The 25,891-nt window shown below is 35.4% G+C and overlaps 2 protein-coding genes across 10 annotated transcripts in view; both read right to left on the bottom strand.

Annotated features, from left to right (window-relative positions):
- Positions 1-235: 235 nt before the first annotated feature.
- Positions 236-15,154, bottom strand: LOC132703624 (DNA repair protein RAD50-like). 5 transcript variants are annotated; one of them, XM_060672992.1, is made up of 5 exons: positions 5,877-6,003; positions 5,694-5,775; positions 4,785-5,637; positions 2,968-4,353; positions 236-2,177 (listed from the first exon to the last, which is right to left on the bottom strand). In XM_060672992.1, the coding sequence occupies exons 3-5, from the start codon at positions 5,632-5,634 to the stop codon at positions 499-501; spliced, it is 3,915 nt and encodes a 1,304-aa protein (XP_060528975.1). In that variant the 5' UTR covers positions 5,635-5,637; positions 5,694-5,775; positions 5,877-6,003; the 3' UTR covers positions 236-498. The 5 variants fall into 5 exon arrangements, with proteins under 5 accessions (XP_060528975.1, XP_060528978.1, XP_060528977.1 ...); XM_060672995.1 differs by lacking the exons at positions 5,694-5,775; positions 5,877-6,003 and adding an exon at positions 14,852-15,154; XM_060672994.1 differs by lacking the exons at positions 5,694-5,775; positions 5,877-6,003 and adding an exon at positions 6,265-6,292.
- Positions 15,155-16,311: 1,157 nt separating this feature from the next.
- Positions 16,312-25,891, bottom strand: part of LOC132702862 (E3 ubiquitin-protein ligase TRIM37-like) — a 31,016-nt gene continuing 21,436 nt past the window's right edge. For 3 of the 5 annotated variants that reach the window (XM_060671700.1, XM_060671704.1, XM_060671703.1), the window contains 6 exons: positions 22,781-22,972; positions 22,644-22,733; positions 22,451-22,587; positions 19,940-20,150; positions 19,776-19,881; positions 17,288-17,474 (listed from right to left, as the gene is read on the bottom strand). In XM_060671700.1, the coding sequence (XP_060527683.1) occupies positions 17,453-17,474; positions 19,776-19,881; positions 19,940-20,150; positions 22,451-22,587; positions 22,644-22,733; positions 22,781-22,972 (758 nt within the window). In that variant the 3' untranslated portion in view covers positions 17,288-17,452. Of the gene's footprint in view, positions 16,846-17,287; positions 17,475-19,775; positions 19,882-19,939; positions 20,151-22,450; positions 22,588-22,643; positions 22,734-22,780; positions 22,973-25,891 lie in introns of those variants that run through there. The other 2 variants (XM_060671701.1, XM_060671702.1) reach the window with 2 other exon arrangements.

A 25,891-nucleotide genomic window follows, 5' to 3' on the forward strand; every position in this document is an offset into this window, starting at 1 on the left:
TTTAATAGTATATATTATTTGCCACTTCTTGCAAACGATGATAGTTTTATGATTTGGATACAAACTCATCGTGGCATCTTGTGGTTGTTGTGCGATATCATGGAAAAAGTATCGCAAAATGAAAAAAGAATTTAAAATTAAGAAAAAAAACATTTTGGGTTTGCTAGTCAATGGAACAAAGCTGAGTGAGGATGCACAGGAATCACGAAATGAAGATGTTAAGAGGTAGGAAATTTTCTAGAAAACAAATTGCGCTGAACATGTTTAATATCCTTGTGCCAACTGAAACTTTCATTTAAAATATGAAAAAGAGTTGTACTAAAAAACAGTATCTAACAGATTTTATTATTTATATGTGCTTATTTTCGTAGTCGAATTGAAATATTATACCACAGAAACAATAATTGAAAATGTTATGGGTTTGATTTTTTCTTGCCAAAAAATCATTCAAACGGTATATATCAAATATGGAAATTTTATATAATAAGAACAAGAGTATTACAGGATTTCTTTACGGATTTGAGAAAAGCCGTCGGGATTTCTCGATACGCGGTAGTAGTGGGATGTGCTCTGGTCCCTAGTTAGTGTCTGCAAAAACTCTTCGTCATGTGTAATGACCAGCAGCTGAAAATTCTTTTGTTTCTCCCGTGCAGTGACGATTTTAGATATCGCGTCGCTCAAACTAGAAATATTATCCTGGTCGAGATTAGTTGTTGGCTCGTCGAGAGCTAAAATTCCGCAATTGGCACTAAACGTTTCCGCCAGTGCCATCCGAATAACCAGGCATGCCAACACTTTTTGTCCAGCGCTACATCTGCCGCGCATCTCCAACTGAACGCCCTTTTTAACTTCCACCACTTTGTAATTGTAATTCCTCCTCTTTCTCGTGTTGCCGATAGTATCTTCATTTTGAATTTCAATGTAATCTATGTCATTGCCCTTGTAGATGGCTCTCCACAACTCCCTGATTGTTTTATTTATTTGAATCATCCTTTCTTTGTGGAACAAGAGGATGGATTTTTCTAGAGCAATAGTATAGACTTCTAAATCGCTGATCGCCAACTCTTCCACCCTCAGCTCGTAATACTTCTTTAAGTATTCTGCTGCGGCGTGTTTATTTTCGGGTTTGCTCAGTTCCGCGTTGAAGCCTTTAATGCTTGCCTGAATTTGCCCCTGCTCCCCTAACATTATGTCGACTTCCCTGCGTTTCGCGTCCATATTACTTTCAAGCCGCTTTTTTTCTTTGAAAACTGTGGAGTAGTTGTGATTGCCGATTTGCTTTTTAAGTTCTTGTATCTCCGACTCGATCTTTGCGCTCTTTTTTCTAGAATCCCGCAACTCCTTGTTGTCTTGCAAAGCTCTTAGTCTACTCTCTTCCCCTGCCATATCTTGCTTCTTGTTTGAAATTACTTCGTTTAACACTCTCTTAGCTTCCTCTAATTTTGCAATCTTTTCCAACTGATTTTGGATCTTGCTATTGGTCGTTTCCAGCCTCTCGCAGGCTCCGCTGGCTTCGTAACGTTTGATGATATTGTGCGATTTCTGAACGTCGTCGAACACACGTTTAATCGACTCGAGGTCCAACCTTTTTTGCTCGAGCAATTTTTTATTTTTCTGCACAATGTGGGCGCGATTCTTTTGAGCAGTTTCAAGTTCGGTTTTCAAAGACGACACTTCCATCTTTAAGGACTCTATTTCCTCTTTGGTTTTGGTCAATTTGTTACTGGTCTCACTCAATTGCTTTTCAATCAACGGCTTTTCCTGCATTAATTTTTGGACTTCCAACTTCTTTTGAATTTCATTTTGGAGATTAGCATTTAAACTCTGAATGCTCTCCTTTGTTTGATCGAAAAGAGATTTCATATTTTCATGTTTTTTTCTAAGATTAGACAGTTCAGCCTTAATGCTTGCCACTTCGGATTCGGTATCTTCTAGCGACCGATTCGAAGGCACCTTCAGCAGTTCTAATTTCAATGATTCAACAGATTCCTCGCTTTTGGCGAGATCCAAGTTTAGGCGATCTAGTAGAGTTACGTCGGATATTACTTTCTTACATATTTCAAGGATTTCCTGCGGTTCCTGCAATTGACTTTTCAATAGGGCTAATTCCATTGCGGTCTCGTCTAGCCTTTCTCTCGCTTCTTGTAATTCTTGCTCAAATAATGGAATTTTACCATCTAAAACACAAAAGTCTATTAACATTTCTTAAAAGTAAAATACATAAAAACATAAAATAACAAACCAACTTACATAACAAATCTGTTATTATCAGTTTTGTAAATAATTTAAAGGTACCTTAATTGTTATAAATCGGCAAATATTCTTGAAAAAGTGATTTAAGATTTTTCTCAATTGAGAATGTGACCTAGCTAAACATTGAATACATATTTGATTTTAGTATTGTAATTTAAAATATTCCATTACCCCCTTTTATTATTTAAGAAATAAATTAACTCTGCGAAACCAGCACCACACTAGGTCAAAGATGCTTCAATTAATTAAATTAAACTAAATTAAATTAATTAAACTAAAACATTGAGTGAAATAACTCCATATATCAACTTTGCATAAAAATATTAATCAATCTTTAAAAACCAATTTTTGCGGTAGCCTTCTTCTGTCTTGCCTTTGAAAAGAATTTTTACTTTTCCTTTTTTTAGCACCTAACTTATTAGCCTCCATGTTTTCTAAGTAGTAACGATTAAATTAAGTACCATTTTATCGCTCTTTAAGCATGACTATTATTATTATTATAAATATTATATATATATATATATATATATATATATATATATATATATATATATATATATATATATATATATATATATATATATATATATATATATATATATATATATATATATATTATAAAAATTATTATAAAATATAATAAACCAAAGAAACAGATGTAGGATAAAGATTATGGTTGTTTGAACTTGTTAATCTAAGAACGAGAATTATCACCTTGAATCATTTGAACATTATCGTGGACGGTCTTCAATTGCTGTAATTGACCATAAAGCTCTTCTTCTTTGTTCAGATCAGCTTCTATCGACGCTAATTTCCTTGGTATTTCCTCAATTTTATGCCTGAGCTTTTTGATGATGTTTGCAGTAAATCCTTTCTTGTTTGAAAAATCGGTCTCACAAATTGGGCAACAGGGTTCTTCTTTCTCAAATTCGTTAATGAATGCTTCATACATAACTTTGGCTGATCTATATGTTCCTTTGTCTTTTTGAAGTTTCTCCTTTCTGTTGTAACATTCCTGTAACGTTTCTGCAAAATCCTTTCCTTGACAGACACGTTGGATTTTCTTCTGGTTTATTTTCAATTCTTCCTCATTATTTTTTAGATTCTCTTTTGAATGCTTTACAGCAGCTTCAATTGATGCTATTTTCTTCTCATGTTCGGAAATAGTTTTGCGCAATTTGGTTAGTTTCGTTTCCTCCCTATTTTGAATATCCTGAAGCATGATGGCACAGTTGACCTCTGGAATTGCATTGCCGAACAATTTTACAAAATTGTCTTCGTGTTTTTTATTTATAACTTCAATCTCTCCCTTCCAGTCTATTATTTCAGCTTGTTGTCGATCAATGGTTCTCTGTATAACATAATTTTGTTGCAAGACTTTATGCTCCTTTTCCAATCGAGTTAAAGCATTTTCTTTGCGTTGAATTTCTTCTTTTAATTCATCTATTTCTTGAATTTGCTGATACTCATCAAAGTCTTTTTTTTTCTTCTTTAGTTTCTCTTCCACATTTCTAACTTGATCTTCGATGAATTTTAATTGAGAATTTGAAGTACTTAGCTGAGACAATTTTTCTCTTAAACTTCTTTTAGATTCAGACATTTCTTTTATAATATTTTCTTTTGAGAAAATATTTTCCTTACAACTAGTATATTTGTCTCTTACTTCATCAACGGCATATTGCAGCTTCTGTTCCTCGGCTTCTATTTCCTTTCCAATATTTAAAAATCCTTCTTCTAATTTTTTAATGTTAACCTTCAGTTTCTCCAAAACCGAGTCAAATGATTCTTCATCCTCACAAACTAGATTTACCTTAACTTTTAACCTTTCAATCAATTCATCCCTCTCAGTGGATTTGCTTTTAATCTGATTGGCTTCTTCACTTAGTTTGCCTAAATACAATTGCAAACTCTGCAATTCTTTATTGAAGTCGACAATTTTTCCTTCAAATTGAACTCTTTTGTCCTCTTTTTCTTTTATATCTCTTTCAATATTTCCCCGTCTCTTATTAAAGTTTTCAAGTTCTTCCTCCAACTGCTGGTCAGTTCCATCAAATTCGACATCCAAATGTGACCTTAATATCTGCTGATGCTGATCAATACCTAAAATATACCTTATCTTCCAAATAGTATTAACAATTTATTGACATTGCCCCTGATATTAGTTCCATATAGTTTTTATAATTTTAGAAAAACATTTACAGAGAATGTTATTCTTAATTGGGTCCACCAATTTAGGCACCACATGTAATACTAGTTTTCTAGTAAAAATTTGAAAAAGTTTTTATTACATGTACAATATTAAAAAATACATAAACAATTTAATACTTCATATGCATGCTCGATTGACAAAAGATATTTATGAATAATTATTGAATTATTGTAATACAACATGAGATACATCCGAAGAGGCAAAAATCTGAAGCTAATATGATTACCCCTATAAATTTGGCTTACAAATGAAATGCAATTTTTGACATTGTTTTGCCAAGTATTCTATTCTGTATTATTAAAAACATAAAAACAAATATTACCTTCCAAATAATTTTGCTTTCCAGATAATTCCTCTTGTAAACTACCTAAAACCTGTTCAAGATCCAAAATTTCTTGAATTCGTTGCATCATAGGCTCAATTTCTGCTTTTTTTTTATCAATATTTATTTTAATTGTTTCGACTTGTGCTTCATGTGCCTCTAAAGACGACCTAATTCTGTCAACATTTTGTTTAAATTGTTTTTTAACTTCAAGTTGTTCTTTTATCACTTTAATGTGGTTTCTCTGCCCTCCAATCTGTTTTCTAAGCCTATCCACACATTTATTATATTCTGTTGAACCAAAAATCTCATCAAATTTTTCTTTCAGTTTTTTTCCTTCATCAAGAGGCCATGCAGCATTTTCTTGATGACAGAATATTACATTATTCAGAATTGCTTTGGAAACATTTAATTTTTGAGCACAGTACGCGTCTATATTTATATGTCGCCCTGCTATATCTTGAGGCTCTTTAATATGCTTTCCATCCTCCCATCTCAACGAAGGATTTGAACTTTTAAAAGTTAACTTTCCATCACTTTTTGCCTGAACTTCCACAAATTTACCCACTGTAACATAATCACCCCTATAGTCTCTGAACCTAACCTTCACATAACCTTTAGTTGAACTTTTATTTGAAAGTTTAGGATCATTAACAAAGCCATTACCACTACCTACTCCACCAGGTAAATCTCCTGTTAGGGCATATTTTAAGGACTCGATTATTGTGGTCTTGCCGCAGCCATTTTGCCCTAAGAATAAAGTTAATGGTGTTGAAAACCGTACTTTTTCTTCGTCATTTGGCCCAAAACTTCGAATGCCTTTAATGTAGAGTTTTTCTAACACTGCCATTTTCTGCAAATAAACATTTTAAATGACCAAACCACAGTAACCAACACTAACTTGCTCACAGCATTTACTACCCACAATTTAACTTTAGCTATTTGAAATATCAATTGTGGGTAGTTGTTGTACGCGATAGTTGTTAATTTCCTGGAAAACAGGAAATTGATATAATAAATTCAGAGATACAGTTCACAGATTAGAAGAAACCCAAAATATACAAGTAACACCGAAGGCGGGAAATATAGTACCATAGAAAAGCGAAATGTTGATTCCTTTTAAGACTATTTAAAAATAAAAAAAAAAACTAAATTTAACCATAGATACATAATTAAAAATGGCAAAATTAAACAATTGTGGCCATATTAGTAAGGATGGAGAAGATTGAACCACAGATAATTAAAGAGAAGTTTATGACATTAGATCAATGCGAAATGAAAAATTAAGAACAAAGAGCTTTAGAATATATTTAATTTAATATTTCCGCATGCGTTTCCAGAGATATGAAAATTAACCTCACATATCTCTGTGTTAGATTCAGTTAGAGTTTTGACAATCGCGATTGATTCGGTCACTTTGATTCAATCACTTCATAGTATCGATCAACCGAATCCGGCTTGTTCGTAACGATTCGATTACCTTGTTCGCTCTCGTTACTGCGCTCACCGGTCTGAATTGAAATGGCGACTGATCGACCGAGCGTGCTAAAACAAATCGAATTCGCCTTGCGGAATACGGTTCATTCGAATCGTTTAAGATTAAAATGCATGACAGAGACAGACCACGATAAAGGAATGGGAGTAGTATAGTTATAATTATTCTATTGTATTGACTTGCGACGTCGATTGGTAGATTTGTTCATGTGTTGAATATTGAATGAAATGTCTATTTCCACACATGTATTTAATTTAAACAAATTTATGTATTACCAAAACAAAAAACAGAACATATAGACACAACAAAAATTCAAATTTAAATGAATCTGAATCGGTTATTCGGATTCAGTGACTATTGCCGCTTATGGTTAATAGCTTGCAGTTGGCAACAAAAAGGTTTGAAATGATTCGAGAATTGAAAGGTCTATTTGACATGCGCATGCGCAAGACTTAAGATATCGATTTTAATCAATAACCTTACGGTTAGTGTGTGTCAATCGTTCATTTTACGATGACCGAATCATTACAATCAATCGTTCATTTCAATACTTTTTGTTGCCAACATAAGCGGCAATACCGATTTAGATTCATTTGAATTTGAATTATTGTTGTGTCTATATGTTATGTTTTCTGTTCTAGTTATTGAATAATGATTTTATCAAAGTAGGTGCTACGTATTTGGTTGTACCAGTAATACATTAATTTGTTAAAATTAAATAATTGTGTGGAAATAGATACATCAACTCAATACTATAGAATAATTATAACAATACTCCCATTGCTTTTCCGTGGCCTGTCTCAGTCATGCATTTAAATCTTAAACCATTCAAATGAATCGTATTCCGGAGGGCGAATTCGATTTGTTTTGGTACGGTTGGTCACTTCAGACCGGCCAGGGCGGCAGGGAGAGCGAACAAGGTGATCGAATCGTTACGAACAAGCGGGATTCGGTCGTTCGATCCTATGAAGTGATTGAATGAAAATGACCGAATCAATCGCGATTGAGACAACTCTACTTACGGTATTCCACATCAAACATGGCCGATGACAGATCGTCCATAAGTTTAGATGTTGCACTTTTACGGCAGTATTTTCTTAAAATAGGCTTAGATCTCGTTAAATATTCTGGAGTTAAATGTGTGGAAATCGGTGTTTAAAAAGAAAATGGCGTAAAGTGTAGGTTAATGGGTGAAATATAGAGGCATGCCGGAAAATCACAACCTTTATGAAAATGTCAGTGCCACCTGCGGCGCATCAATTTTTACCGGAGCAGCGCCACTAAATTATCTAATAGGTATATGGATTCAGCTATGCTAAGGGTTTTAGAGTGTTGCGGTGTTGAGAAATCTTAATTCTTGCTATTTTTAAATAACTATTAGTATACTCCTTATTTACATGTGTAAAGTTATTATAGCCAGCTATTTTTTATTAAAAGATTTTGTAAAAGTGCAGATGAGAGAATGCTGCTTTATCTGCAACCATATGTTTCATATTTCGTTATTCTTAAACAAAATCGACACATGATCATAGCACCAAAACAATGGCCAATTAGGGCCTAATATACTGAGTAATACCAATAAGAAGGTAATAGCAACTATTTGTTGAGTAGTGTTTTGTTTCATTTGTGTATTCAACTAGGATTTTATTTAATTCATTTTTAATGTATATAAGGAGATACATGTTTTTTTACATTTCACCGAATGGCAGCCAAGAGGAATTAATTGTGCAGTAGGTACATATCTTCTGGATTTTTCCTGAAGATGTGTACCTACAAGTTGTCAAACCTGCGAAAGTTTATTTGAATATTAATTCTAATTCTCATGTACCACAAAGGTGCGACACACTGAATGTTAGTTTAAAGTGCAATTTATATCTATTTTATATTAAATATACAAGTATATCCATATCCATAAAATTCATATGATGTGTAAGTTATACATAATTTTGTTATTTGGGTTATAACTAAATAAGAATAAAAACTATTTATGGATTCGATAAGAAGGCACAGTTCATCAGATAGTCAAGTTATTTGTAAAATTTGTTTTTCGTTTATTACCTCGAGTGTGTCATTTTTTAAAACATTTTTAAGCATAATGCATTTTTTTCTTTTTTATGGTTAGTTCAAATGCAAGAAACGGTGTTGTCATGCGTTGTAAAACGATGTAGTTTAAACATATAGTAATTAAAAAATATAGTGGCCCTACTACAGTAAACATTTATGCGCCGCAAGCGGCATTGATATTTTCATAGAAAAGGAAAATTTCCGCGCATGCATTACATTTCAGTCACTAACCTGCACTGCACCTGCCTTTTTCTTATTAAAAAATGATTACCACATATTTAACTCGTTTTCTTAGAACATTTAACGAGATCTAGACATATTTTATGAAAATACTGCTGGGCTCAACTTATTGACGATATGTCAGCGGCTATGTTGGTTGTTGAATGCCGCAAGGTCATTGGTTAAAAACGAAATCTCGCGCACGCGCATCTGGAATGGACCTTCTCAATTTTTTCCTGTTTCATACGTTCGTATCTTATATATGGGTGGCTGTATAAGCTATATGCATACACCTGAAAAAAAAGTCGAAGGTTTGCAATCTTAGAAAGTCCAACACGACACTGCGGGAGATATCGAAAACACATTTTGTTATTATCAGTGCTGTTGGTTTTATTATGTTACTGGGCGCACACATAACTGAAGTTTTTGACTTTGGCGCAAAAACACGAATTCCAAAAAAGTGAGAAGCATCGCAAAAACACGAATTCCAAAAAAGTGTGTGAGTGTGTCAGTTGTCAGCCCGTCAAATAGAAGAATTTTCAATTTTCCATCCGTTAAGATGTTAAGAGGTAGTGCTTCATGTAGGAGACCTCACTAGCAAGATGCGGTGACGTTGTTGCCCTGAGTCAAGCCAGATCCCCACCGGGATTGGGACATGGTTATTACCGTGTCCATGTCCGTGTGTCAGTTAAATGGCTACATACAGGTGTACTTTTGCGGGATATCTCCGTTAGTTTTATAAATGCATTTTAAGGTACAGAGGTAAACTGAAAATATTATTTTTAGGTACCCCTCATGTCTCAACTATCAGATCACTAATAAAAAATGTGAAAACTGTCTCATGTAACTTTTCCCATATTTTTGGACTCTAAAATTTATCTTTTTTTATATTTTGAAATATATATAATAGTATGTACTTTTTCTCAGAGACAAACAAATAAATATCAATTTTTGAAAATTATATGCATTTAGTAGGCTAGAAGGAAATTGGTTTGCATCCTGGCACTGTTTTTCTAGTGCCAACAAATCGATGTTAATTATTTATTTGGCTGAATTGTTATCTGGTCAGATGAATGCTTTTTCTTACATGAGGGCATTTTTATTCGTCGCAATACAAGGAACTGGATTAAAGAGAATCAGCATTTAATGTTTGAAAGAGCACAAGGACGCTTTGAAGTTGGTGTGTCATATTTTATTTTGGGCAGAGATATAGTTTGTAAGGTTTTTGAAGAAGCACATAGATACCTAGAAATTTTAGAGGATGTTATTTCAGAACTGCTTGAAAATATTCAATTGTCCCAATATACACTCATATACCTACAGCAAGATAGAGCTCCAAGTGAAAACTCTAGGCTCGTAAGGGTATATCTGTATAATAACTTTCCTCAAAGATGTACCAATGTACCTGTTTCGATGGCCGCCGCGATCACCCGATCTCTCAATTTTATACTTTTACGGGGCTATATACAAATCAAAGTATATAAAATCATTTAGCCTTTCGAAATCTGCAAGTGAGATCCATCATTTTTTTAAACGCTATTCAAAGAATTGTACAAATGTGCCAGTTTTGCATTAGAGAAAATGGTCTTCAATTTGAACATTAGTTTATTTCGTTTTTTTAATAATGTAGTTTTTTTGTATTGTTATATTGTTATTTTGTTACAAAACTGTTAAAGTAAGCTTTATTTTGGAAAATTGACATTTCTTGTTTCATTTCTGAGAAAAAGCACTGCTGTATTTTTTTGAAAAGGTAAAAAAAAGTTTTATAGCCAATAAATATATAGGATGTTCCATTAAAAACATATAGCTTTCACAGTTGAGATTCGAGGTCTGTATCTTATAAAAAAAAAGGGCTATGAAAATTTTGTTAACGGCATCTTTCTGTATATAAAAATAACGGAAAAACCTTGCAAAATGAGACACCCCCGTTCGTTGACATGCGACAACAGATGGCGCGCAAGTGCTAGTGGTGCCACCTGCCATTTAACGCTAGAACTGGGGCAGCGCGGCGACCAATCTCGTGGAGTTCATGGCCTCGGCAGGGCTGCAGGTAGCCAACAGAGGGGTAGAATCTACATTTTTCACGGCGGGTCGGAGTTCGGTTATAGACTTGACACTCTGTACCAGGGCTCTGCTCCCGGAAGTAACTGGGTGGTGTGTGGGGAGGACTATTCGGACCATAGATACATCACCTTTGGGTTGGAAATGGGTGTTCGGGAACCCGTTAGATTTAGGAACCTCCGGGAATAAACTGGGAACTCTATAGGGAGCAGCTCGCTTGGCGCCTAGGGTATTTACCAAGAAAACACCGCTATGATACGGGCTTTCGAGAAGAGCTGCCCTGAGACAGAGGAGCATAGGGCGGGGAGGACTCCTTGCGAAGAGCAGCGGCCTAAGTGCGGACTCTATAGGGAGTTCCGCAGACAGTACAAAAAAGAACTATGGGCATCACAAAGGAAGGCCTGCGGGAAGACTAGGAGTGGTCCGCAGGACTGACAGTGGCTACACAGCGGGACCAGCGGACACACTACAACAGTTGCTGACCACGCACTTCCCATGGGCCACCAATCCGTACACAGGGGGGAATGTTGAAGCCGGGGGTCGTCTTAGATGCGACTACGCCACGGGAAGGAGGGTGGTTACCCATTGCTGAGATAGCAATATTGACAGCTTTGGCCCCTTCAAGTCAGCGGGCGGGGATGGAGTATTTCCGGCTCTACTGCAAAGGGACGGAGGTCTCCTGACCAGCTCGCTGATGGATCTGTTCAGAGCCTCCATTGCAAGGGGATACATGCCCGAGCTGTGGAGACACAGCAGGGTAGTAAAGAGCGACTACACGGACCCGAAATCATATCGGCCCGTTTGCCTCTCCAGCTTCATTATGAAGACTGGTGGACCGGTATCTAAGGGACTGGCTGGAGCTGGAAGCCCCTTTAGAGCCAGCCAGGGTTTGTGGGCTCGGCTCTTCACGATCTGACTTCCAGGTTGGAGGAGGGTATAGGCTCGGTACGGCTGTCGGTATGCGTGTTCGCTGACATCGATGGGGCATTCCATGCTAACCGACCGGAGGGTTGAGGCAAGACTGGGTGGGGAGCAGGTCTCCATCGGGTCGTCACGGGGCTGTCCACAGGGTGGGGTCTTGTTCCCCTTTCTGTGGTGCCTAGTGGTGAACGAGATATTGCACATTCTAAGGGAAGAACACGGGGTGTATGCTCAGGCATATGCAGACGACCTTGTGTGTGACAATGACACAGGGGACGGACGTGAGAAGGATGCATGGGCTCCTGAACGGGGCATTGGCAAGATTCTCACAATGGTGCCGGGACAGCAAAATGACTGTCAATCCTGACAAGGTGGAGATGGTCATCTTCACCAGGAAAAGGAAGTTGGAGCGTAACCTCAACATTTCGATGGATGGGGTGTCTGTTTCTGCAATCGGAAGCGTCAAGTACTTGGGGGTATGGTTGGACTCCAAGTTGACCTTCCAGGAACATATAAGATCAAGGATCAGGTCGGCCTTTGGAGCTCTGTGGGCGTGCCGGAGAGCTGTAGGGGGCACTTGGGGCCTAGGGCCAAAGATCATGCAGTGGATCTACGGTACCATGGTGGTGCCTATGCTCACGTATGGGGCATTGGCATTGTGGCCGGGGACCAGAAGAGCAGGAGCAAGGCTAGTTCTTGATAAACTGCAGAGATTGGCTTGACTCTGCGTAAAGGGTGCCATGAGGACGGCGCCCACAAGGGCCCTAGAGGCTCTAGTGGGTTTGTCCTCTCTGGCGGTTCGGGTGCGGATGGATGCGGCCAGGACGGCTGTCAGGCTGGGCGAGCTGCAGGCTCTGGAGGGAGGGAACCTTCAATTGGGGCCCGTACGACATGGGCATGCCGAGTGACGTCATGATCCCCGAGATGACCTTCTTTGACAAATGGACCTTTCTCTTCCCATCAAGGGAAGAGTGGAGAGAGGGCAGAGTTGCCTCCTGGGATGGACATGTCTCGTACACGAACGGGTTCAGAATGGGAGAGTTGGCCGGAGCTGGAGCGTACTGCGAGACAACGGAATCGAGCTTGTCGGTCCCTCTGGGTCAGTACTGCACGGTGTTTTTGGCGAAAATTTTCACTATATTGGTGGCGGCCAGAGAGGTGCTTCAGCTCAACTACGGAAGCAGGAGTATATTCTTCTTCTCGGATAGTAGGGCTGCATTTATGGCGCTGAAGTCACTGCGCACGCGCTCCTTGTTGATAAAGGACTGCAAAGGGGTACTGAGGAGAGAAATGTCACGTTGGTCTGGGTCCCGGGTCACACCGGGATCCGGGGCAATAAGGCAGCGGACGCCTTAGCCTTGGAGGGCTCCTCGCGTAGGCATATGGGACCAGAGCCCCGCCTGGGGATCGCCCCGTGTGTGAGGCGGGGAGCCCTCGAAGCCTGGGCGACAGAACAAACCGCGGTGGGATGGAGATTTGCTCCGGGAATGAGGCAGGCGAGGCTTATGATGGATGGGCCCCCTCCCTTGGCAGCTGCTTAGACTGACCAGAAGGGAGTATGGAGCACTAACAGTGGTCTACACAGGACATTGCAGGCTTAGGAGGCATCTTTGCTTGCTAGGCATTGGAGACGACCCGGAGTGCAGGTGGTGCATGGAAGGGGAGGAGACCCCGTATCATCTGCTCACCGAGTGTTCTGCTTTGACATGGGCAAGATTTGGAGTCTTCGGAACGGCCCTGATCTATTACGAACTCAGTGTACGGTATTGGGCTAAAGGAGTTGCTGACCTTCTATAGGAGGGGCGGCATTCTGGATGCCCTCTAGAGCGGTCTGGGGGCACAACGGGCCCATCTGGTACCAATACCAATACTAATATAACAACGCTAGAACTAATTAGTTAAAGCCAGTAGATGGCGCGCACGCGGCAGTATCAACATCTCGTTCAATGATGAAAATAATAAGTTGAACCAAGCGCCAATAGATGGCGAACATGCGGCAGCAGTACCACCTCTTGTTAGTTTTGAACATCGGAACTAATCAGATGAGGCAAAAAATGGCGCGCGGTGGTGGAGTGAAACCATGGAGCTAATTATTTGATGTAAGAGTCAATAGATGGCGGAAATGCGTCAGTGTCGCCATCTTTCTTTAATTCATGGTGTCATCTCATTAAATCCTGACACTAATGATTCGAAGTAAGCACCAATAGATGGCGTGCATGCCATCTTCCGTTAGGTACTGGAACTAAATAGTTGAAGCCAGTAACAATAGATAGCAAGAACACGGTAATGGTGACATCTTTCGGCGAAACATGGAACTAACTAGTTGAAGCAAGCGTCAATAGATGACGCACACGTGGCAGTGTCATCTGTTGTTAAGCTGTGAAAATAATTAGCACGAATAGATGGCGGCACCTCTCGTAGGACGATAGAATTAGTTACGTTTCTCAGTAATTATTGATTATTGGAGGTGTCCAACATTCCAACAATAAACATCGTATTTAGAAAAAAAATATATTGCACATAGGTCTTAATCAAAGGCTATTAAACACCAAAGTTCTTCAGGCTTAGCTTATCGAACGAGAATCCGGAATCCGGGTAGTCTAGATTTCTTAAAAATAAATTCTCTAAACATAAAGGGAGTATACACATTTTTATGGATATGAAAATAAATCTAAACTCAATTGTGAGTATTGCGGCAGATTAAGATTTCGTATTAAAAAATAATTATCATAGTATAATACAAGGTTACGGAGAGAAAATGTGTATTTTTATTTAAACATATATATATATATATATATATATATATATATATATATATATATATATATATATATATATATATATATATATATATATATATATATATATATATATATATATATATATATATATATATATATATATATATATATATATATATATATATATATATATATATATATATATATATATATATATATATATATATATAAACAATATTTGATTTTATCAATATTTAATGAAGCTGGCAATATGTGTGCACTTTCGACATTGAAAAGTGCATTATTATTGCTTCAGTCACCTTTAATCAATACAAAATTATTTTTCATCTTTCCTCGTTACCTTGTATATACAATATGGACAATCAAGCGTCTCTTCAGTTGGCAGTTTAAAAGATACATTTAAATTTGTAAAAGGTCATTGATAATTAGATTAGTTTAGTACGGTATTTCTATGTTGCTGTGATACGGCGAGTTTACAATTAGGCAACATCTAATCATTTAATTTTATAAAAGAGTTTACTTTATAAAAAGTTTACTTTACCCACCTTGACTGTCTAAAATTTTCGTAGCTTTTTCGGGGCCAAAGTCAACTGCCTAAATGCACAACAGAATACGGTGAATTACGTAGTAGTCTCTGATAGATGATTTCTTCTTCTTTAATTTCTTCAACAGTAGAAATACACAAAACAAGAAAAGAAATATCCCTAGACCGGACGCATCCTGCTGAATAGACGCCGAATCAACGAATTAGCCATATAAAATCGACTGCCACCATTTCCCGTGTAACATTAATGTAGTGTCAAAGCACTTTGCTGTTCACTTTAATTGTTCGTTTTTAGTTTTAAGAAAAGCCCTGTTTTTTCGAAAATAAACCTTTTTTAAAACGTACTGCGTCGGTTGTGTTATTTAACTCACGACATTTCGAAATTCAAATCGCCGAGTTTATTGCAAACTTCACAGTATTGCGGCATTTCATTTCTGTTTAGAATAGAATAACAATATTCAAAAACACCTTCTTACTTTCAAAACGTGACTTTTCTAACAAAAAATGAGCAATTGTAAAAAGAAGTATTTGTCATTTTATAAGTAATATTTAACGAAATATTAGCAAGACATTTTAGTTTTGAATTGATTGTTTCAGCCCATGTTAAAGTGGAAACAATGTTATGGTCTGTTCATAGATATAAGAAAGTGACCAACTGCTTTTGAATGGGATTATCCAAGGGTGGTCATTAACATACAATGCAACCAGATTATTACCTAAAGTTTCGGAATTTAAATTCAGATAATAGAAAATAATTTTATACCTACCTGTGTTTAATATTCTTTGGTTTGGTATACTACTTAGTTTCAAGTTTATTAGTAATCATTCTTATTTCGTGAGTAATACAGTGTGTGTTGAATCCTGTGCGAATTATGCAAAATATGTGCGAGTCTAGTTTATCTCAGTTATAAACAATGTTTATTTGACTCTGATTGAACGTGGTGCCAGCCACCAAGCAAGCATCTTTAGAAGCCACCTTGACGAAAATTCCAACATCAACTTTGGCACCAACTGAAATCTGCCATTCGTCGTAACAATGTTTTCCGCGTGTTTACTCCAATGTCCTCAAACTTATAGAAACCGAAGTTTTTAACATTCCTCCACAAAGTTGGGCAAATTCTGTTAAACATATAGAAAAAGCAGAACAATCGTATATCCATAATTCAAATAATATAGAACAAATAAGAATACTGATACTGAAACATTATGTGAATAATTTTAAGTAATTTAAGTAGGTTGTTTAGTATCTTTCCTAACAAAACCCCAAATAATTAAATTCCAAGCAAAGTACGGACCTGTTCATTCTTACAGCTTGCCCGGGTCTTTCCTTAATTCGTATCAGTTAGTCACTTTCTTATATCTATCAACAGACTTTACCTCCTTCGATTATATGCTTATATACACACACGGCCTAATTTCACTAGGCAGTTGTTAGTGTCCTGTCTCCATTAAAACCAAAAGGTTCACTCATGTTGGTGGGTCGAACGTGACACAAAATGGTAGATTTAGCTCACAAAAAATAAACAAAACAGAAAAATTGTAAGTTTTGAAATGCGCATCTGAAAATGGTTACTGCACAACAATGACTGGTGTACTGTTATCGGAGGCTACAGTCTACCATATAGCAAAGGCTGGAGAGAGTAAGTTTTTCATTATATAAGGGAGACAAATAGAATATACGAAATGGACTGGTATAATTTTGTCACACACACCTATACAACTTTATTTATGACTGAAACAGACACAGAACTGGGAAAAAAGGGTTGGTTTACTATTGTCCGTGGATCCAGCTGGACATATAAAATAGTGGGGATACATTCATCTGCATGGTCTGTTTCAGTAGGCCTTGCAATTTTATGAAGCATACTTACTACTACTACTTATTCTTCGAACACTTTCGCTCTAATAGCTAGACTGACGACACTAACACCATTAGGTAGGTCTCTTTCGCAAGTTTTGCAGCTCCCGCAAGTTTAGAATGTAATCTGGTTCACTCTGTAAATATTAGCTGATCATCAATAAATTTAATTGCTTGATGTTTAATTGATATTGAAAACTTACTCTTTGTTATAAAGGTGAAGGGTTTCCAGATCATAATTAATTACTTACTCAAATGAAACACAAGGTAGTTCTCACTATGTACAAACCTTCTGGATTATTCCTGCATTGGTTGTTGATGAATCGAACTTGCTGACCTTTCTTCCTATTCACTTCTTTAGAGCTTAACTGAGAGTCAATTAAAGCAGCCAGCAGGATGATTGGCGAAAGGTCAGCAAATCTGATCCATAAACAACCGATGCAGGAGGGATCCAGAAGGTTTGTAAATAGTATAACAGCAGCCTGTAGAAATTTCTTTAAAAAAATAAAGTAATTCAAAGGGGAATGATTTTTTCCTTATTTAAAGTCACATCGCAATGAAAGTCATAGTAATTTATTTTAATAAATATTTACGCTCTAATAAAGTAACAGCTAATTACACAGCCTAATTTAATCGTTTTAGTTTCTGGAATGAATGGAAATTTTTATTTCTATAATTAAGTATAAATTAGTTATTAACAATAAAACTTACATTCTAAACATTGCAAGAAATAAATTACCTTATTTAATAAGAGTCCTTGTCATGTCTGAAAAAGAATAAAAATAATTACTTAGGCGTAGATTTAGATCTCAGAGCCAAATACTATCACCTAATTAAGATTGGTAGCTCCTAAAGGATTGAATGGATTTTAAAAATTTGACTCGTGCGTGTGTTCAATAAAGCAATGACTCAATTTTAGAAACGTTTTTCCACGATCATTAATTTTTGGATACATTTTTCCAAAACAGCAAAACCAACCAAAATATGTACGAAACCCGATAATCAGCCTACCACTAGGTGGAACTTGAGGCGGTTTTCTTTGATTCAAATTAAGTTGCGCTTGGTCGGTATGAATTGAAATTTTTGGTTTTTATTTTTGCTTTGTGCTTTGTGGATGGTTGTCAATTTAGCGCTTGAAGTATATCGTGCTTACGGAGAACGTTATAGAAAATGTGTTACCAATAAAAATTTTGGTGTAGGAAGATTCATAAAATAGAAAATAAAAGAGAACTAAGGCTTTTACAGATTTTTGAAAATTGACAACTTACTAGATCGGATGAAAATAAATCTTCTTAATTTTATTACTTTTACTGACAATGATTAATCTTGAACAAAAATAATGTTGACATTTTTGACGAAGTCATTGGTTTGGAAGCATGTGGAAACGCACATATTATAGAAATAAAATTAAGTTCATATTTACGTTTTTTTATTTGTGCAGTGGCTTAAAGAAGTCTCCAACGGCATCTTGGAGAAAATTAATTTATTAATTTAATTTTAATTAATTATTAATATAGATACAGCTGGCATGATTTGCCAATTTTGACAAAATCAAAGATTATTGTTGACACGTATTTGTGTTTAATTCCACCCAGTTTGCCATTATCTGTTACTACGCATGGGGAAATCAATGATTAGAACGCTTTTAAATATAAAACAAAATTTAGTGATCCGAAGAAAACAAAATCAAAAAACTTGAATGTTGATACCATTTAAGATTTTTAGGACCACCAATAAATTTTTACTTTTTTATACATATAAAATAAAAACATAACTGTTGAAGGGAGCTTTTTTTTGTAATGTTCTGTGATAAAGAATGAATGAGGGTAGCCGTTCGCCATTCTCGGAGGATGGTAACTTAATTAATAATTGTTTGCTGAAGTCTGACTTTTCTGAAAATTTGGATGTCTAGGATTCCTAACACGCTCAATATAGAATATTTTCAGGGCTATCGCTTTATCAACTTCCCATTAAACCGGAAGATAGTGTCAAGAAATACATTATGAAAAGTTGAGCCAGGAAAGTGCCATCGGCTTTGCACTAGGTCTGACTGCGAAAAAAATTCTACATCGTGGTTTTAGATGAAAATTTCTGTCATATTAAATATGTTTGGCATTGCTAGAATAATTGAAAAATACAATAATATAATAGCTTGCCTTAAACCAAATTTATATGACGCTTCATTGAAAACATTTTAAATGGGCTGAAGAAATCCAAAAACCTAAGCAACAAAATTTTCAGAACAACCCTAGCCATAACCTCTCATGCCAAACTAATAAAAACGCGTTTTTTTTAAACTTAAACTTTAGGCTTAATATTAAAAACAACCATAGAGTTTTATATATTTCTGAGATGCTCTTGACAAACTCAATCGTGTTATCCAAGAATATACAAGGAGACTCATTAAAAAATGTGTCGTTTATTTCTCTACTTTTATAAGCTTTAAAATAACTGAGGTACGAGGAGTGTCCCACAATGCAAAGCTTTGCATCTCATCTTGAAAAAGTCGCGAAAACTTCATCCCTAGATCTTTACTAATAAGCGAGATATCTCCCTTATTAATAAAAGTAAAGTGTTGCGGCTTTCATGACGAAAGGTCATTTTTTTCATGAAATAAATCTGGGATTTTGATAATTGTGCATTTTTAGGTACCCTTTGGAGCTCGGTCATGCGTACACTTATCGAAATCTTAAATTAGAATACTGTGTTTTTTAATAATGTTATTAGGCTTATCATTACCTTTTTTTGTCCTCCACCTCCGAGTGCAGAGCGGCTTAGCACGGTACGCAAAAGTTTTTGGATTTCAAATGATAATAAAGTCTTTATTGTTTCGTACAGTGACAATATATAATATATTTCCAGATGAAGAAAGGGGCGGTATCCAACTAAGTTGCTCCAAGAAATAAACAGATACAAAATAACGGAAAAAGAAACAAAAAAAAAAGAAAAAAAAAGACGGTAACTAAGGAAAAAAGGACAAAATAGTGATATGTATTAAATTATAATGAGGGGATATAACTTGCATGTTAGGGTCAATCTCTGAGTTACTCTATATATACTTACTCACCTTTCGGTTTTATTATCCTTCTCGGGTATCGAATGATCGCCATGTTGAGCAGGCGAGGCTCTTGGTACCCTCTTCTGATTCACAAATGGCGGCGTCCAACTAAACCCTGAAAGTGAATGACAAAATCGCGGTCGCATCTTTTACCGGAAATGATTTTACTAAACCTGTCGAGGAAGACGGTTGGTTGCAATTTTCGACGTGTTCGCTCAACGGTGGAGGCGATGTCGCGTGTGCTACCGAGTTCACGTAATGCGAACCGCCGCAGTGGTGTTTACGTCTATCTTTTAATGGCGAATCCCGTTTACCATTTTGATCGTGTTCGGGGTAACAATTTATTGAACGAAGAAACGATTCTAGAGGACCCATAACGGATTCCTTAAAAAAACATTAGTGGTTAAAATTATCGGTACTACCGCAATCTATTTTCCTTCATATTTATATTTCTCGCTAGTAAGTTCTCCTATGGTGTACTTGTTTGAGGTAATACCTGCCGGGTTAATATAAAGATCGCAACGCTATCGCGAATATCTCCGAAACTGCTCAAACGGTAAAGATAAAATTTTAAATTTGAAATTTTGAGACCTTACTAAATTCGACATGCGCCATTCATTATGACAAAAACATATTGGGCATTCCATTTAAAATAACAAAATTTAGACGTGTAATGTAAAAGTGGTAAATCTGACAACACTGCTGTTAGTTTTGGTTGATTTTCTGAATTCTGCATGTTCAAAAACTCCCCGATGTTGAATTTTATAGTTACAGCTTTAGCAGTTTTTTACAGTGATTAGGCAATAGTGTGATAGGGTACCTTGGCAATTACTAATGACTCTCATTATTTTTTTTATTTTCCATTGATTTATTTATTGAACCTGCAGTTTCGGTAAGTGGAATGCCACAATTAAACAAGTTAGTTTCCGTTTATAGTGTTGTGAGATTGCATATCCACCAATTGGTATCCCTTACAGTAAAACAATACAATGAGACTGAAGAATATAACCAGGAGATGATATTTGAAAATACAATTCCTGTGAAATCTGTTACTGAAAACTGTTACAATTTGCAAGAAAAAAGGTCTTTGCGTAGCGTGAATAGCCTACTACTTAGGAAATAATAATCGTATATTATGCAACAAGTGCGGTAAACGGCATTTGACTCACGAGTTTATTTGAGCGAGTGTTTAATAAACGAGTGAGTTAAAAAGTTTAGCGACCGTGTTGCATACTATACTTTCTCTACGACCGTTAGTTTTTGGGTACAATTTTGCAAAACAACACCAATACATTTATGACATGACCGTCAGAATTGACAAACGTTAAAATTCAAAGCGTGGGAAACATCTCCGAAAACATCCGATTGCTCCCAAATCCGTGCGGTAAAATCCCAGAAATGTCCGTGGCTGACGTGGTAACGTGACGCTTCCCGCACGTTAGATCGGTCGGTAATTAGGTACTTTACAGGCGGGAGTAGAAAAATACTATATTGTCGTTATCTTATCTTATATTGCTGTATTGTCTTGGAGATATTTATTAAATTTGATAGTCAAAAGGGCTTTTTTTACTTTTTTTTTTAAACACAAACGGACTCGATTGGAACAAAAATTTAAAATTCCAAATTTGTAAAAGATAAATCAATAATTTGAAATGGTTCGATTTTTTTAAAACTTGGAAAAGAAAAACTCTGATGCGGCTCCGATACATTCAATCTTGTACTACAAATATGTTGAAAAAAAATTTAAATACTTAACTCAAAGATACGAAACCTTATTCAAAATACACAAAAAAATATTCAGCATATTTCAAAAATGCAATAATATATAGGGGTGTTCATACAAAATACCGAACTCTTATATATAATATATAAATGTTTTTAACTTTTTAAATATTCTTATACTTTTAAATACTAAGAACCCTTGGACGGAGGTTTTTTCATATTTCCAAGTTTCATGACATTATGACAGAAACGCGCTGTGACGGACATGTACAGTGTGTATGGTTTTAAGACGTATCTCCATTACTAAGAAAGCTTAATATATTGTAGCTTTCATGACCGAAGTCTGCTTTTTTTATGAAATGAAAAGTGAAACAAACAAATTCATAGCTATCTTGGATTTTTAGATAAAGGGTGAGGTTCAAAATGTTGCATTTTTAGACAATCTTTGTAGCTCGGTCTCTTATGTAGGATTCAGTTGCATAGTCAGTTTCTCTCTGAAATTCATAAATGTTGATATATGAACTAACCTTGTATCTGAAAGCCTTATGTATCTTTTAGACTTATTATGAGCTTCTAAAAAATATAGAACACATAAGAAGTATTCCAAATACAAATAATAATTTTTTTATGAAAAAACCATGGGAAAAGATGTCCGTTTTTCCAATATATTTTAGTTGACATTGATTGCAGTTTGTAATTATTGTAATTGTAATTTCTGCCTCTTCTTCCTTCTTCTATGCATTATATTAAGCCAAAATATGCCAATTATGAAAAACTGGATATAATAATAATAATAATAATAATATTAAAATTTGTATGTATTAGACGAAAATGACTACGCCACTGTAAAAATTTTTATAGAAATCAGACTTTTCGATAAGTTTACACATAACCGAGTTACAAAGGGTGTCTAAAAAATGCAAAATTTTCAAAATCACACACTGCATAATTTATTTGCATACCTTGGTGGTGACTGTCAAAGGTATCGTTTCTGTCCAAACACCCCCAGAGGTACTGCTAATTGGGGAGGTGTCATTATGCTGAGACCGAAATCTTTGTTTTAACTTTTTCCTGTTTTCCATAGTTGTCAAACTTGAACCTGCAAGCACAATAACTTTACATTTAGTTTTGATGCACATCCATTGCCGACTATACCGCCACTAATTTTTTGGGGAGCTGACCCCAGCGTAGCCAGATCGAAACTAGTAGTTGGAAAATCGAGACCGCCGGTGGAATTACTTCCTGCTAAAATATTTGGGTTAGTTCAGTATATTTAAAATAAACACAAGTACCTTTAGAACTGCCTGACGCCAGAACTCTGTCGCTAGCATTTTCAAACAACGTCAGCAATTTAATCCTCTCTTCGAACGTGTTAAGTTTTTTATCAAAACTGTTAAGCAGATTCGTTGCCATATTGTCTTCCTGGTTTCTCAAAACGAGTCCTTGGGCCATCGACAGTTCGGCGTATTCAACATCATTCTCTCCTGAATATAAAATAACACAAAAAATATAAATTAGGATGGTTTATGTAGAAGTAAGTAGAGTTTATATACGGAGTGGAGCGTTTATTAATGGGATCATCCCAGTAACCCATTTTGTCCCAGTGGTGCGTTAATGTACCACCTATTCCATGATTTTTTTTTTGTCACATACTGAAAATATTTTTGCACATTTAGAAATTTTATTATTATCACTACTAAAAGACATAAAACCGTAGAAATCGCTAATGTGTAAAGGAAAGATCTTATATATGACTTCAAAAATTGACAAAAGCGGTACATAAATTTGTATCATATTTTCAAGTAAATCCGAAATTGCAAAAAAAAAATTTTTTTGGATTTGTATTGCCATTTTTGTTCTTTAGTATTAGTTTGTGCCTTGTGCAGTGAACGTTACAGTCCCGAGGTATTTGACTCAAAAGGAATTAGAGGCGGCTATGGAGGAGATCGTGATGGATGAGGACAATAACAACGAAAGTCGTATGTATTATTTGGATTTACTTATTCTTATGTATTGTAGCATTCCATTCCTTGTAAATTCATGCTAAAAATAACGTGAAAAAATATTTATAGAACCTATTGACGCGATCTATATTCCATCCGACGTGGATACCTTGACTGACGAAGAAGATATGCACGATAATATAAATCTACAAGAGTTTGGGGAACCAACTGATATAGTTGGAACTTTCGAGTTACATACACCGAATAATACAGCTGTCCTTCAACTACAGGACTGTTCATCAACTACTGAACCTGAATGGGACTCATCAGATGATGAAAACCTGGAATTCCAAAGAAGACGTATGCTTTCTGCAAACGACAGGCTTGCTTCTACTGTCAAATGGATGAAAAGTCAGTTTGAGTACACTTACACACCTATATCCGATGAATTTAGATCATGTGAGGAACTAAAAAATAGGCTTTCTGGAAAAACTCAGCTTGAAATATTTTTTATGTTTTTTGATGACGAAGTGATTGATTTGATTTTAAATATTACATTGCTTTGCGACTTTTAAAAACTGATAAAAGAATTACTCAAAGAAATTTTGCACCGGCAATAGATGAAGTGCGTTATGATAATCAAGGTCACCTCATGATTGTTCAAGCTAATAAAACCCAAAGGAGATGTAGAATCTGCCACAGCCACACAATTTACGTTTGTAATAAGTGTAATGTGCATTTACATACTTCATGCTTTGTAAAATATCAAAAATGAAACCGGTTGTTACCAGTGGTGTGCTCAAGTACCATAAAATATTATGCGTTTTTTTGTATCAAACCAGGTTCTATTTGGAAAACTTTTAGCTGTTTTCTGTCGAATTTGAACTTTCTTTTGTATATTTATGTATAAATTATATGTTACATCTTATGTTCCCCAAAACATTATTTAATCGTTTCCCCAGTGGTTCGTTTACGCAGCAATATTTTTTTGTATGATACGAGTTTTTTTTTTGACACATGTAATGTATTCTTAAGTGCAACAAAATAAATAATTTCTGAGCAAAAAAGTATTTTTTTATTTTTTTATGCTTGGGATAATATGGGTTAATCGCCTTATCTCAGAAAAAACTTAAAAACAAAAGTTGTTTGGATTCACTTAAACTTTTAAAATATTTTGCTATATTCGTTGACAAATAACTTTCTTATTTTAAATGGAACACACTGTATATGAAGACAATTTTGAATTACTCTGAAATTTCTAGACATATTCTTTTATAACCTATATCGCAATAAGTCTTACTGATTCGGACATATTTTGAAATATATGTCAAAAGTGACCTTTGCTTGTCTAAATATATCGATTTGAGGGACAGAAAGTTTTTGATATATATTCGAGGTTGATTTCCTTATGAAAGGGGATCTACTTTAGCGGTATAAATTAAAAATTGCAATTGTCATTCTTTTTTGACTTTTTAATTTACTATTAGTATTTTCTCCATTATTTAGTTTTTTTTTTAAGAAAAACATTTGATAGACGTGAGACCATTTTTTTGTATTCGAAATCTACCACTTTTTGAAATAGGAAACCTTATTCACCCTTTAATTAATGGGAAATACGATAACTTATAACATTTTAAAAAATAAGACTTTTTACGATTTGTTCATTTAAATGATTAATGGTGCTTTTTAATCCCTCTGTATTTACCTATGAAAAAATCAACCCCAAATACATAACAAAGGCTTTCAGTCGCAGAAATCCATGTACATATTTAAACCTGCAAATGTCACTCTTGAAAAAATTAAAAATGTCAGAAACAGATAAACGTAGGTATAGATCATTACATATAAAATGGCTAGAAAGTTCCATAGAATAAAAAAATATCTTAATATACAAGGTTATTTCGAATAAGCAAGTGTTTTCTTGTACATGAAAATACACCTTGTATGTATAACAATATAATATTTTAAACGTCTAAGTGAATACCAACAACTTTTGTCTTAACGTTTTTTAGTATTTAAAGATTCTGAGATATGGTTTCATCCCGAAATAAACGGACCACCCTGTACAGCGCGATTCACGTAAAATATATGATCTGAGAAGATCTAGAAAAAAAAGTTTAATATAAAGATTTCTTTTATTTACCTTAACTTTTTAATTATATGGTTTTTATGTATACGAGGTGTTTAAATGGAAAATATATTGATACTCATTTGGAGAGTCTGTTCAACGATATATGATATCGGAGGTCTATGACGCCACATTTCGTATTCAGAGGCGTTTTTCGTTTTTTGACACAAACGAAGGCTGTCATCGCAAAAACATTTTTTTAAACATTTCAATTTTAATACAGCGATTAAAGACCTAAGAAGATCTTAGTAAGTACGATAATTTCGCAAAAACAAACAATACGGACTTAACGTGACAATTAATTTTAAATAAATTAGGCAGTGGCATTTTCT

This window comes from Cylas formicarius, unplaced genomic scaffold (assembly GCF_029955315.1).
Source record: "Cylas formicarius isolate icCylForm1 unplaced genomic scaffold, icCylForm1.1 PGA_scaffold_6__28_contigs__length_40554024, whole genome shotgun sequence".
NCBI classification, from domain to species: Eukaryota; Metazoa; Arthropoda; class Insecta; order Coleoptera; family Brentidae; genus Cylas; species Cylas formicarius.

Bases quoted from the DNA above. Each gene is read 5' to 3' on its own strand.
- LOC132703624 (XM_060672995.1), bottom strand. From the start codon at position 5,634: ATGGCAGTGTTAGAAAAACTCTACATTAAAGGCATTCGAAGTTTTGGG. The intron at 4,354-4,784 runs GTAATATTTGTT...GGTATATTTTAG, and splicing joins AAAGCAAAATTATTTGGAAG to GTATTGATCAGCATCAGCAG. The intron at 2,178-2,967 runs GTGATAATTCTC...TTTGTGTTTTAG, and splicing joins TAATGTTCAAATGATTCAAG to ATGGTAAAATTCCATTATTT.